General features: G+C 35.0%; 1 protein-coding gene across 2 annotated transcripts in view; it reads right to left on the reverse strand.

The window, feature by feature from the left end:
* LOC127631478 (1,4-alpha-glucan-branching enzyme-like) overlaps positions 1-13,957 on the reverse strand; it is a 190,143-nt gene that overhangs the window by 105,189 nt on the left and 70,997 nt on the right. For both annotated transcript variants that reach the window (XM_052109608.1, XM_052109609.1), the window contains exons 8-10: positions 10,052-10,167; positions 7,975-8,102; positions 7,012-7,110 (exon numbers count right to left, since the gene is read on the reverse strand). In XM_052109608.1, the coding sequence (XP_051965568.1) occupies positions 7,012-7,110; positions 7,975-8,102; positions 10,052-10,167 (343 nt within the window). The remainder of the gene's footprint in view (positions 1-7,011; positions 7,111-7,974; positions 8,103-10,051; positions 10,168-13,957) is intronic.

The raw sequence follows: 13,957 nt of genomic DNA on the forward strand, positions 1-13,957 counted from the left end.
ATCACTTACAGCACCTTTAGGTTACGTTTACATTAATCCGGATACATTTGAAAATGCCGTTTTCGTTTTAAAACGCTCTCTGTCCACACTAACGTTTTGAAGCGTTTCCCAAAAGTTTCTCGTCCACACTGAAACATGCGGAAAATCCTGTCTGAAACGCAATTCTCCTCGTGTTCCGTCGTCGGACAACCAATTCGCCTTTGAAGGAATGCAATGTGAAGGTGACATTTATTTTTAACAACGCAATCAAAGTGAGTATCAGGCACAACAGCGCCGCTATTACACAGGCCGCATCTTCATTGTTTTGGTTGGGTAGATCATATGACTAAAAATGTGTCATAGTTTTCCAAAGCATCCGTTTTCACAGTCCACACTACAACGCGAAAATGGCGTTTTCAAATTTATAGACTTGAGTGCATTTTCAAAAATCAGTGTGGACAGAAGGCCAAAACGAAGATGAAAATGTATGAGTGTGGACTAGGCCTTAAGCACCAAGATTTAACTAGTTCATTCAATACTCCAAGCAATGGGTAATAATCAAAAATCTATTTGACATGAAAGATGCAGTGCAAAAAAATAATACATTATAAAATAATTAATTTTATTCATTAGTATTTTTGTGCTCTAGTAAAATAATATCTATATGTCCTTAAAACAAAATAGAATTTCCTTTTTTTAGTTACATTGTGCAAGATTTTAAGGCTTATTTTCAGACAATATTTCTCAAATTAAATGTTTTTTTTTCCTCGCCGCACTGGCAAAATAATGTTTTCCTAATTAAATTGTGTTTGAAACAAGAAAAAAAATATTTGCCAATAGTATAATAAAAATTAAAATGTAAAATATTCCATAATTTTGCTTCGGTTTTAAGGATTTCTTTTTAACAGGAAAAGACGCCTTATGTTTAGAAAGAAGAAGCAAATGAATTAAAATCGAATTACTTTAGCTTACTAAATATAATTTACTTCAGAAAATCTAGATCTACAAAAACATCCTATTTATTAAGGTTAAACACAATGAGGGGGTCAGTCGTAAGATATATACACACACATATATATATATATATATATATATATATATATATATATATATATACACACACACACACACACACACACACACACACACTCACCTAAAGGATTATTAGGAACACCATACTAATACTGTGTTTGACCCCTTTCGCCTTCAGAACTGCCTTAATTCTACGTGGCATTGATTCAACAAGGTGCTGAAAGCATTCTTTAGAAATGTTGGCCCATATTGATAGGATAGCATCTTGCAGTTGATGGAGATTTGTGGGATGCACATCCAGGGCACGAAGCTCCTGCTCCACCACATCCCAAAGATGCTCTATTGGGTTGAGATCTGGTGACTGTGGGGGCCATTTTAGTACAGTGAACTCATTGTCATGTTCAAGAAACCAATTTGAAATGATTCGAGCTTTGTGACATGGTGCATTATCCTGCTGGAAGTAGCCATCAGAGGATTGGTACATGGTGGCCATAAAGGGATGGACGTGGTCAGAAACAATGCTCAGGTAGGCCGTGGCATTTAAACAATGCCCAATTGGCACTAAGGGGCCTAAAGTGTGCCAAGAAAACATCCCCCACACCATTACACCACCACCACCACCAGCCTGCACAGTGGTAACAAGGCATGATGGATCCATGTTCTCATTCTGTTTACGCCAAATTCTGACTCTACCATCTGAATGTCTCAACAGAAATCGAGACTCATCAGACCAGGCAACATTTTTCCAGTCTTCAACTGTCCAATTTTGGTGAGCTCTTGCAAATTGTAGCCTCTTTTTCCTATTTGTAGTGGAGATGAGTGGTACCCGGTGGGGTCTTCTGCTGTTGTAGCCCATCCGCCTCAAGGTTGTGTGTGTTGTGGCTTCACAAATGCTTTGCTGCATACCTCGGTTGTAACGAGTGGTTATTTCAGGCAAAGTTGTCTTCTATCAGCTTGAATCAGTCGGCCCATTCTCCTCTGACCTCTAGCATCAACAAGGCATTTTCACCCACAGGACTGCCGCGATACTGGATGTTTTTCCCTTTTCACACCATTCTTTGTAAACCCTAGAAATGGTTGTGCGTGAAAATCCCAGTAACTGAGCAGATTGTGAAATACTCAGACCGGCCCGTCTGGCACCAACAACCATGCCACGCTCAAAATTGCTTATCACCTTTCTTTCCCATTCTGACATTCAGTTTAGAGTTCAGGAGATTGTCTTGACCAGGACCACACCCCTAAATGCATTGAAGCAACTGCCATGTGATTGGTTGATTAGATAATTGCATTAATGAGAAATTGAACAGGTGTTCCTAATAATCCTTTAGGTGAGTGTGTATATATATATATATATAAAGATATAATGTACCTATAATAAATAGTCAAGATTCTATTCAAACTAATAGTTGGAAACTACTATTGTCTGATCAAGACTTTCACTTTATGGTACTGCCAAGAACAGAAAAGAATAATCTCAATTTATCTCCATAATGAGAAGACCTTCATTAATATTCATGCTCACATAAGAGGGCAGAACAAAGGAATGCTTTAGATCACCTCACAGAAGAACACTAATTAGGAAAAATGATTGAAGAAATGCCTATAATTCTTCTTTTAATTATGCACACAAATGAATAAAAATAAAATAAAAAACAAGTATTAAACACTACCTTGTTTCCAATACCACACCAGAGTAAAGGTGTAGTTCACCTTCATATCATTCCAAAACTGCAACTTTTTTCTTTTCTTCTGCGGAACACAAAAAAAAGATTTTTAAAGCAGAATGTCCAAGCTGCTATTTTCCATACAATGGAAGTGAAAGGTGACCATGGCCATCAGGCAAGATTTTCATTGAATAAAGAGTATCATTCAGAAGACTTGGAATATTACGGAAGCCATGAACCACACTGATAACAAAAACATTCACTAGGTGGATTTTTTTTAGGTGACTTTGTGCCTTCCTGAGCCAGCTTAAAAAAAAATTTCTCTCCAATTTTTTTTTTTTTTCATAAATTTTTGTCTCAAAAAAAAAATTTTTTTAATTATTTAAAAAAAAAAAAAAAGAAAAGAAAAGAAAGTGTTCACTCTCAAAAAAACAACAAACAAACAATATATATATACATATATATATATATATATATATATATATATATATATATACACATACACACACACACAGTATATTTCTCTCAATTCAAAAATATTTCTCTCTCTCTCAAAAAAACCCAAAATATTTCTATAATTTAAAAAAATATTTTTTTATCTAAATTTAAAATTAATATTTTTTCTCTCAAAACTTCTTTTCCCTACTATCAGTAAGCATGAAATCTTATGCTTACAAGGTGACAGAAGACAGCTTGATCTGTTTATTTTTATTATTGTATAAATACATCAGGAATGTTTTGCAAACCTTAATCAAGGAAATAAATGTAATCTTTCAGAGTCTACCACTACATTAGATCCCCCAATTAAATGAATATATATCAGGTTACAATGTTTCATATGACATTCATTGTAAAGTGTGACAACGGGAGTTCTTTCTGGTTGTTTGATGACATTAACCACCAGGAATATTGATGCTGTTATTGATATTGTGCTTTTTTATTTAAAGGGATGACTCATGTTAGAGCTGCCCAAATCACTCAACTCTTTGGAGTGACGCATCAGCTTGTCACACTTTACAACGAATGTCATATGAAACATAGTAACCCGAGATATATTAATTTAATTAGAGGATCTCACATATTAGTTGACTCTCCAACATTATATATGAATCTTTCCTTGATTAAGATTGAGAATTTTGTTTCTCCATAAATACTTTTTAAAGAAACAAAATTGAAAAAAAAAAAATATATATTTTTAAAAAACTAAATTGAGAAAAATATATTTTTGAAAGAAAAAAAAAATTGGAGAGAAAAACATATTTGAGAGAGAAAACAAATGTGTAGGACAGGCTCAGGAAGGCACAAAGACACCTAAAAAATAAATGCACCTTTTTTTTTTCACAGTGCAGTTCAGGGCGAATATAGCACACAAGTCATATGGACTATGTTATTGCTGCTTAAATGGTGCTTTTTTTGTGCTATTTGGAACATGAATGTCTCTGTCTCAATCCATTATCATATGCAAGAGAGCAGCTCAGACATTTTGCTTAACTTCTCTGTTATTCCATGGAAGAAAATCATACTGGTTTGAAACAACATGAGGGTGAGTAAATGATAACAGAAATGTCATTTTTGGTTGAACTATCCCTTTCACATAAATCTGCCTAAGAAAATGTATCTGATCTGATGGTTGTCAGTTTAGTTTGTACAGACATATTTGGAGCAGGTTCCACATAGTCTATCTTCAAATCTAATTCCCCCGAGAAAGAGAAACACGTTCCACTTCTGAATTACAAACAGGATGAGTATGTGATGAATGAGACACTATATGACTCAAAACAAACTGCCGCCATCCTCAGGGAATATGTTGAAATGTGAGCAAAGTTGTCAGCTGCACTTACTGTAAGACTGTAGGGGTTGATATTCTGTGATGTGCTGATGAAAGGCAATGCAATACATGTAGTTGAGGTAATTGTTATTCATGTTCTGTTTCATACTTCAATCTAGGATCCGGGCACCGCTAGGGGGCTTCAAGGGTGTGATAGGTGGTCCTTTAAAAGCCACTTATTTAATTTTGTATGTTGTCTTTATAATTTTGCCCCATACAGAATAAGGGTCATTCTTGGGATTCTGTGATATTTCAGTCACCAACAATCATCCATGTGATTATCCAATAAGTCAATTGTGTGGCAGCAGTGCAGTGCATAAAATCATCCAGATGCGGGTCAGGAGCTTCAGTTAATGTTCACATCAACCATCAGAATGTGAAAAAATGTGATCTCAGTGATTTGGACCGTGGCATGATTGTTGGTGTTAGATGGGCTGGTTTGAGTATTTCTGTAACTGCTGATGTGGGATTTTCACACACAACAGTCTCTAGAATTGAATCTGAATTGTGTCAAAAACAAAAACATCCAGTGAGCGGCAATTCTGTGGATGAAACAGCTTGTTGATGAGAGAGATCAAAAGAGCATCTGGCTAATAATACATATATATAGCAAATAGTTTGACATCCTCATGTGGGGACAGCAGGACTAATTTGTGAAATTTAAATAATACCAACTATAGAAAGATTTTACAATGTTTTTTCTATATTGGCAACACAATCTCAATTTTCTTTCTTTGCACTGTCAAAAAACAATCAATGCAAACCATGTTACAATAAAATGATACATTGTAAATTAATTGTCCCAGGTCGAGTGTTCTAAACATCATCTGCAACCTGAAAGTGAACTTTTGTTCTGATTTTAGGAGTAAATGCACTTGTCTCAATAGGAAAGCTATAAGATGCTCTCTTGTTCCCTTGCTCCTTATTTAGTAAATTACTTGAACTACAGTGCGCTGTCTGTCTGCACTGGTCTCAGAATAGTTTGAAATGCACCTTATTGTCATCCTGACTCCATATTAAAGCCATTGAAAGCAAACCTTTTCAGTTATTGGATGAACCCATTGATTCGCAATGTGATAATGCACAGGAAATATAGGATTTCTATGTGGAAAAAAGCCCTATAGTCCACGTTAATGGTCACTGTTTAACAGTGTGCCGTTTCAAAACAATGTCTGCTGTGATCTGCCCCATGTTGTTTTGTCACATGACTCGGTGAGACAAAAGTTTAACCCTTTACTGACAGTCCTGAACTGAGATCAGTCGGTTAAAATAAAATTATGCATAGTGTTTAGTGAAGACAAAACACGCAGTCAAAATATGAGATATATGTTTGGTATACTACAGTATGTATTGAGGTTGTAGAAATGGAATACCTGTGTCCATAAAGGTTTGATACATTTTTGAAAACTTTTATAGCATTTACTACAACAAAAATGTTTTATTACTTTAAAAATGCCAAGTGGTATAACATCATATGAAATGGGTCACCGCAGAGGATTTGAAGTCCGACAGTAAACAAGCGGTGCTTTGATGGCTGTGGCAGCAGTACATTAAAGGACAAAACGTAAAACTTCTGAGAGAGAACACCTGTTTGTGTGGACCTCTGTACAAATATAGCTTCCTATATTTATCTATCAATCAATCATTGTATTAGCATTAAGCTAAACGTCATTTCTTTTTAAAAATAGACTTTTCATCAAGGACTTTTCTTTTCCTAACCCTTAACAAATATCATGCATTTTTCAGTCAAGTTTTCTTGGTTACTCCATTTGACCTGAACAAAATGTGCCTTTCATAAAAATGTCAAAATATCTGATATTTATATGAGGGTCAAATGGGTTCTCTCGGTTTTATATTTTTGTGACATGACCACATAAAAGGCTGCCTCCATGTCGGTTACACCACCTGATGTTGACTTGGTGGATATGTTTTTTATATATTAATAATATTTCAAAACAAAATCTTTCACTGCTATTTAAAAACAATGATTATAATAAAAATGGCAAAAAAAATTAAATGGCAAAACTAATTATGCCCGCATTCTTTTTTAAGAATTCAGTTCAATTAAATTCAATTAACTTCACTTAAAAATTCACCACGTTCAATTTAGAATTGAACTGAATTGACCACTTCAATTCAATTCAATTATTTAATTTAAAATTCACTTCAGTTTAATTGAATCATTTAATTTAATTTAAATTAATTCTACTCTATTTAATTCTATTCCAGTTTTACTGTCCAGACAGTTACACCATTTAGACATTTTTGACTTTATTATGTTTTTTTAAGAGACAATTTAAGCACCTCAGAATGTATAAAAATGACTTTAAGCCCTGAAATAGAAAACATTTTCATCACAGTAGAGGTGTATTCAAATGATTGTGATAAATTGCATTTTTTATATATCTCCCAATTACTTTGATGCGGACAAAAAAAATAAATAAAAAAATTGCATCATGTCATAGACCCTTGTCATTCAAGTTCATGTTATTGTGAAAACACACTCACCTGAATCCATTTGTCAGGAATGGCCATGGCCAGACGATAGTCAAAACCGAGACCTCCTTCCTGGACTGGACAGCAAAGGGCAGGCATACCAGATACATCCTTAAAAAAAAAAAAAAGTACATTTTTAAAAACATGCCAACATCAAGTGATTATACCATTAAAAAATGTATAAAAACTTCATATGATCCATATTACGGAGCACGGAGCTTATGGCAAAGGGAAAATCCTTAAAAAAAAAAATAAATACATTTATATATATGATTGATTTATTGAGTTGATTTAAATATTTTATCATTTCATTATGTTTCATTTATCCTTCAGTCTACCAGATTAAATTGCTCTATATACAAACCTGAATTAACCTTTCTTTTGAAGTTGACCAAAAATTATTTTCAGCACTGTAGTTATAGTCTTTGTTATATGTATAGTCCATTTTTATGCTATTAAATTGTTTCCTGCAATGTAAGCAAACTCTATTATTCACAGTCCTAGGCTCTATCAATGGAGCTCACAAAAGAAAATTAGATATCTCTGGTGGACACAGTCCACTAATCACAAAACACAGAACAAAGTAAGTAAAAAGTAAGTACTCATTAATCACGGTGAGACAGAGGCACTGAGTGCTAATTTAATGCACTGTACCTTTAACTTCAGAGGTTAATTTTGTCTTTGTGGAGTTGGAATACAGTGTCGCGCTTGACAAGACTAAGGTTACTGAGCCATGACAAGAGGTACTGTGGTAATTTTTGGATGATACCGGCACATACACTGAGTGGTGTAACCAATAGACCATGAAAGATCCCTTTGTATAGTGGTATAAGCTACAGATGCTGGAGACTTTGATAATAATGTAGAATTACTGTCGCCTCAAAGCATAAAATAGTAACAACAGGAAAATCTTGATACTGATGATAGCTTCCTTGTTCAATGAGAAAGCATTTCTGAACACAACAGATGACTAGCCTCTGCAATAGTGATGCAGTCCTGATAGAGGGTGTGTAGAATGTGGTTTGCCAGCATGAGGTAGACCAGCGACTCTTCATCTACTTGGAGTCCAAAGTATTCAGCATAATCCCCTGAAAATCCTGATCCTGAGTATCCGGAAAAATGGAAATGAAATCAGATTCAATAGCTTTACGTTATGAACTTAAAAGGAATGTTCCAGGTCAATACCAGTTAATTTCAATCAAAAACATTTGCAGCATAATGTTGATTCCCACAAATAAACTTGTCTTTCCAATATTTAAAAACAAGCAATAGTTGTGGATACAGTACAGCACTTACAATGGAAGTGAATGGGGTTAAAATACACACTGTTTCAGTGTGAAAACAGAATGACTTTACACAAAAGTTTAGTAAGTGATTTATTTTGCAATAAAGTTATTTCCAAAATTACAACAAACCCAGCAATCCTATTATTAGACATAACATTACAGAGCTAAGCTTAAGTGATTGTATCACACTAAATTAATTAATTAATTAATATATATATATATATATATATTATATATATATATATATATATATATATATATATATATATATATATATATATATATATATATATATATATATATATATATATATATATATATATATATATATACACTGATTAGCCACAACATTAAAACCACCTGCCTAATGTTGTGCAGGTCCCCCTCGTGCTGCCAAAACAGCGCCAACCAGAATCTCAGAACAGTATTCGGAGATTATAGTCTTCTCACCACAACTGTACAGAATGGTTATCTGAGTTACTGTAGACTTTGTCAGTTTGAACCAGTCTGGCCATTCTTGGTTTACCTCAGTCATCAGGCGTTTCAATCTGCAGAATTGCCGCTCACTGGATTTTATTTTTGTTTTTGGCACTATTCTGAGTAAATTATAGAGACCGTTGTGTGTGAAAATCCCAAGAGATCAGCAGTTACAGAAATACTCAAACCAGCCCATCTGACACCAACAATCATGCTACGGTCCAAATCCCCAAATTCCCCATTCTGATGGTTAAAGTGAACATTAACTGAAGCTCCTGACCCGCATCTGGATGATTTTATACACTGCACTGCTGCCACACGATTGGCTGATTAGATAATCGCATGGATGATTGTTGGTGCCAGATGGGCTGGTTTGAGTATTTCTGTTACTGCTTATCTCCTAGGATTTTCACACACAACAGTCTCTAGAATTGACTCCAAATGGTGCCAAAAACATCCAGTGAGGGGCAGTTCTGCAGATGGAAATGTCTTGTTGATGAGAGAGGTCAACAGAGAATGGCCAGACTGGTTAGAACTGACAAAGTCTACAGTAACTCAGATAACCATTCTGTACAATTGTGGTCAGAGGGGGACCTACACTATAGTAGGCAGGTGGATGTAATGTTGTGGCTGATCGGTGTATATAAACTCTATACATATAAACAGTTTAGTGTATATTTACAATGTATACCAGCATTGTTTATTTTGTGATAATACATTTTGTGATTTTGTGATATGTACTATACTGACTTTATTATATTATATATTATACACTATACTTTATGATAATATATTCAATACATATATTGTCTATATACAGTACACATACCCCATCTATCATTTTAGTATACAGAATTTTATAATAGTACACCGGTATGTTGCTAGACAAAATGTTAATTTAGTTACTAACACATTTAGTGTAAATAGCCACTGCCATATTTTAATTGGTCTAATATCAAGCTTCATTAAAGCCAAGACTTTGAATTTAGACAACGCACTTTTTAAAATCTACACAAATGCATTAGCAGTATCACTGGTCGAAAATTGAAAAAAGAAAAGTGAAAAATGGCAAAATAACCTTTGCCACACTACTTGTGTAATTAATTTCCTGCTTGAAAGAGCTTGCATGGCAGGTATTTTCTTGCTTAATTCTTTCCATTCATGAGATTTTCCATTATGTGCTACCCTTGAAACGGCTGCTCAACAATATTCCACCTGTAAGAATAGGCCGTTCATATAATTACATTAAGAACGTTTAGCACTTCATTTTCAACGGTACTTGGACATACCGATTCCGTGATGATGGTACAACATAGACGTCACCCCATCAAACCTGTATCCATCAAATCTGTACTCCTCCATCCACCAGCGTAAATTGGACAGGAGAAAACGCAACACCTCCCAGCTACATACACATAAGCAGACACAAACACATATTGTTATTATGCAATTCTGACAATGAATCTACATCTGAATTTGAATAAAAACAGTGGCAATTTATAATCATTTCAATAAGAACTTTAACGAACTTGCTAAGGTAAGCATCACTATTACCATTGCTTATACTTGGGGTTAGAGATTTAAAAAAACTCTGACACCATGTATTAAACTTTGACATGCCACTCGTTTCGCACCACTACGGGAGTGAAAGATAGCTCAAATCATGCAGCATATTGAAGAGAGGTGTGCTTTCAGATGTAACATATTTGCATGCTGCGCAAAAAGACTAGACTTAAAACCATAAAAACATAGTCTTGCATTGAAGGAGGGAAGAAGAAGGCCTGAGGTCCCATTTACACCAGATATTCTTTAGCTGGATTGCATTCAAATCTTGCATTCAAATGAGTCTCCACTATGGTTGGATAGAGATCCGATCAAAGTTACCCATGCAAAGTTGAAAACACTACTTACATATTACATCAGAGGCTGTGGTAACCGAAAATTCTCCATCTTTGAGCCCAAGTTTTTAAACATTGATGGAATTATTCCCATTACTATGGCATTCAGGGTTTTTCCTTCATTGAACATTTTTTGGCAGCCACCAAAGAAAAAATTCAGGTTGCAGAAGCAAATTTAATTAAATTAAGATTATAAATAAATCACGCTTTTGGCACTTTGTAAGTGCTAAATATGCTTCTCATCTGAAATGCGGTTTAGGGCGAGAACATGACAAATAACCTTTTTTTATTTTATTTTTTTACTGTAAATCTTGCCATTGGAGTCTCAAAGGCTATCATGATTTCAAGCTCTATTACACTTCCTAATGCATGAGGTATGTGTAGAGCGCTAGATGTCGCTAGGAATTGTAATCAAGCTTGAAATCTTGATCACTAAGGAGACTGCAGATGTCAAGATGTGCAGTGAAAAAAGGAATTATATTTTGGTCTGTTGTCACCCAAAATCAGTTACATCAATTTTGAAGATATGGATTAAACCACTGGATTCCATTTATGCTACCTTTATGTGATTTCTGAAGCTTCAAAGTTCTGGTCACCATTTACTTGCATCGTATGGACCTACAGAGCTGAGATATTTTTCTAAAAATCTTTGTGTTCTGCTGATGAAAGAAAGTCATACACATCTGGGATGGCATGAAGGCGAGTAAATGATGAGAATTTTCATTTTTGGGTGAACTAAACCTTTAAGCAATTTTTTTTTTTTACCAATTGGTAAAAGATAAAGACCAGTATTAACAGAGTTAATCTTATTGAAAGAGGTAGTTATAGTTGTACAATAAAGTTTTCAGTACTTTTAAGTGGTGACAGACTTAAAATGTGGTTTCAGGTTTTCAGGCACCATAGTAATATAATTAATACAGCTGACATCATCAAATTCTGGGATGCATTGATTCCCAGATGGCATAAACTTAGCACTGCCTGGAAGTGCGGGTAGTATTGCATTCTGAGAGTTCAAATTTAACATGATATGGAGTGAAACAAACCCTTCTAATAGTGCACAGAGCATCGATCAAACTACATTCATGTTCTTGTAGCAACTGTTCTTGTATTCCATCTTTTTCAGAATACATATTGTTTCAAAGCAGTTTCAAAGAAATCATGCCTTATGCCTTAATGTCTAAAAACCAAAGGTGACTGTGGCAAGGGGGGGAAAACTCCATAAGATTTAAAAAAAATAAAAATAATTAGGGCCTAACTCAAATTTTTAAGCAGTGGACAGACTCAGCCCATCCTTCTCTGCCATTGAGCCAAATATGTACATAATACCACATATCTAACCATATGATACAGTATATAATAATAGTAATAATTATCATCAAGCTTTCATTTAACAGTGTGAAACATGAAACAAGATAACCCAGCATTATGTTTACCCAGGGTTAAGAATTGTCCATAAATTGACAGATCAAATTTTTTACCCTAGAAACCAGATAGCATTATAACTTCTGCAGCTATTTTGAAGCACAGGGAAATTTTGAAAAGCTCCTTCAGTCCATGTTTCATACCTTGAAATGAATACTAATATACCCTTTCTATACCGAACCCTCATCGGATGGCTCTATCAGCTCCCCATGGCATGTGGCAATGTGCATAAATTAACCGTCAGGAGGAGAAATTGAAATCAACTCATCCCTAAAGTATGTCTATATCGTGGTGTGTTTAGATGATATGTGTAGGCACTTGTGAGCAGCCCCTTCCAGCTGAGCATCCTCAACAACTTACCTCTTTTGGAGTAATGGCCACGTTGCCATAGAAACTTTGTTAAAATGCTAGAGCAGGGGTCCTCTGGCACCATGCAAAGCATATACAGAAAAAGGTAAAGTATCTCAACCATGTGAAGCCAAATTGAAGAGCGGGAAAGAACATCACACCGTGCCAGACAGTTTTCTAAATGCCAAAATGCTGTGATTCATGGTACAGCACCCTTAATGTTATTGTCAAAAGAAGGACAATGTGACACAAAATGGGTTAGTTTTGTCATCATTTACTCATCCACAAGACTTTCTTTCATCCATGGAAAGCGAATTTGGAAATTTTGAAGAATGTACAGTAGGGTACAATGGGGCTAAAGACACCCTTTAAAGAAATAGAACACCCAAAAAAGAAAAATATCTCATTTTCCTCAGGTCATCCCAGATGAGTATTACTTCCCGACCGATATATCGGTCACCCGATATTAGCCTTTCACCAATATATCGTATCGGCATATATGCGCAGATATAATTTTTTTTTTTCAGAACATATAATGCAGAAAACAATGCTTTAGAATTGGTGTCATTGCGTAGTTTGTCCAGCAGAGGCACTCCAACTCCATTGTTTACAGAGCGGACTCTGGCAGTGGCTCTGCAGACAGGGTGGAGTTGAGCAGTGTCTTCTCGGTAAGTTGCTAACTAGTTTGTGAAACACATACTAGAAAGTTAATAAAAATGACACCATCATTTTCCCTTTTCAATATAACTAATATAACGTTAACCCTGTCCTTGACAACCATGTCACTCACGTTTATCACATCTGTTTGTTATGTTAGCCAGCTATAGTTTGTCAATCCAGTCAGTAATGTAGCATATTGAAAGTTAAACATCTGAGCATATTTTTGCAGCTCATCAGACAATGGTGTGGTGGTGGATTGTGTCTGTGGAGTGTTGATTTCACGCTATGTTATTACCTAATTGGTGAGACACAATGCTGGAAATTAAACAAAGTCTATATTTTACTCTCTGTGACAACAAGCTTATAGCTAACTAGCTAATCACGCAGCTACTTTCATTGCTTTTCATCTGAGTGGGAGCTAATGTGTCTACACCAAACTGTTTTGTTCAGGATTCGCAGTTTGGTACCCCCTTTAACCGAACAATTCAAGTCGTTGCATTTATAAAATGTAATATTTAAATGTCTGGTTTTCCACCACTGAAAGTTTCCCCTGAACTTGTATAGCAGAATACGGTGTAACACCGCTGCCGCTGTTTATCTGTAAATGCTTCATGTTTTACAACCTGACAATAATTGACTGGCAGTATTAAAATAGTCAGCATTTGACTGATACTAAACAGTACTGACGTTTATTTAGCTATTTATTTTCGCAGGTGTCCATTTCTAGAATTTGTTGACAATGTATAATATTAATGTCAAATATTCTTTGATAAAAATATTTAAGAAAGCAGCCTTCTGAGTACCTTTGCAGTAATATTGGTGGAAAATCAGTGAACAATCCACATAGAAAAGGTTTTCATTCCAGCT

The sequence above is a fragment of the Xyrauchen texanus genome, chromosome 38, assembly GCF_025860055.1.
Source record: "Xyrauchen texanus isolate HMW12.3.18 chromosome 38, RBS_HiC_50CHRs, whole genome shotgun sequence".
In the NCBI taxonomy this organism is placed as follows: domain Eukaryota; kingdom Metazoa; phylum Chordata; class Actinopteri; order Cypriniformes; family Catostomidae; genus Xyrauchen; species Xyrauchen texanus.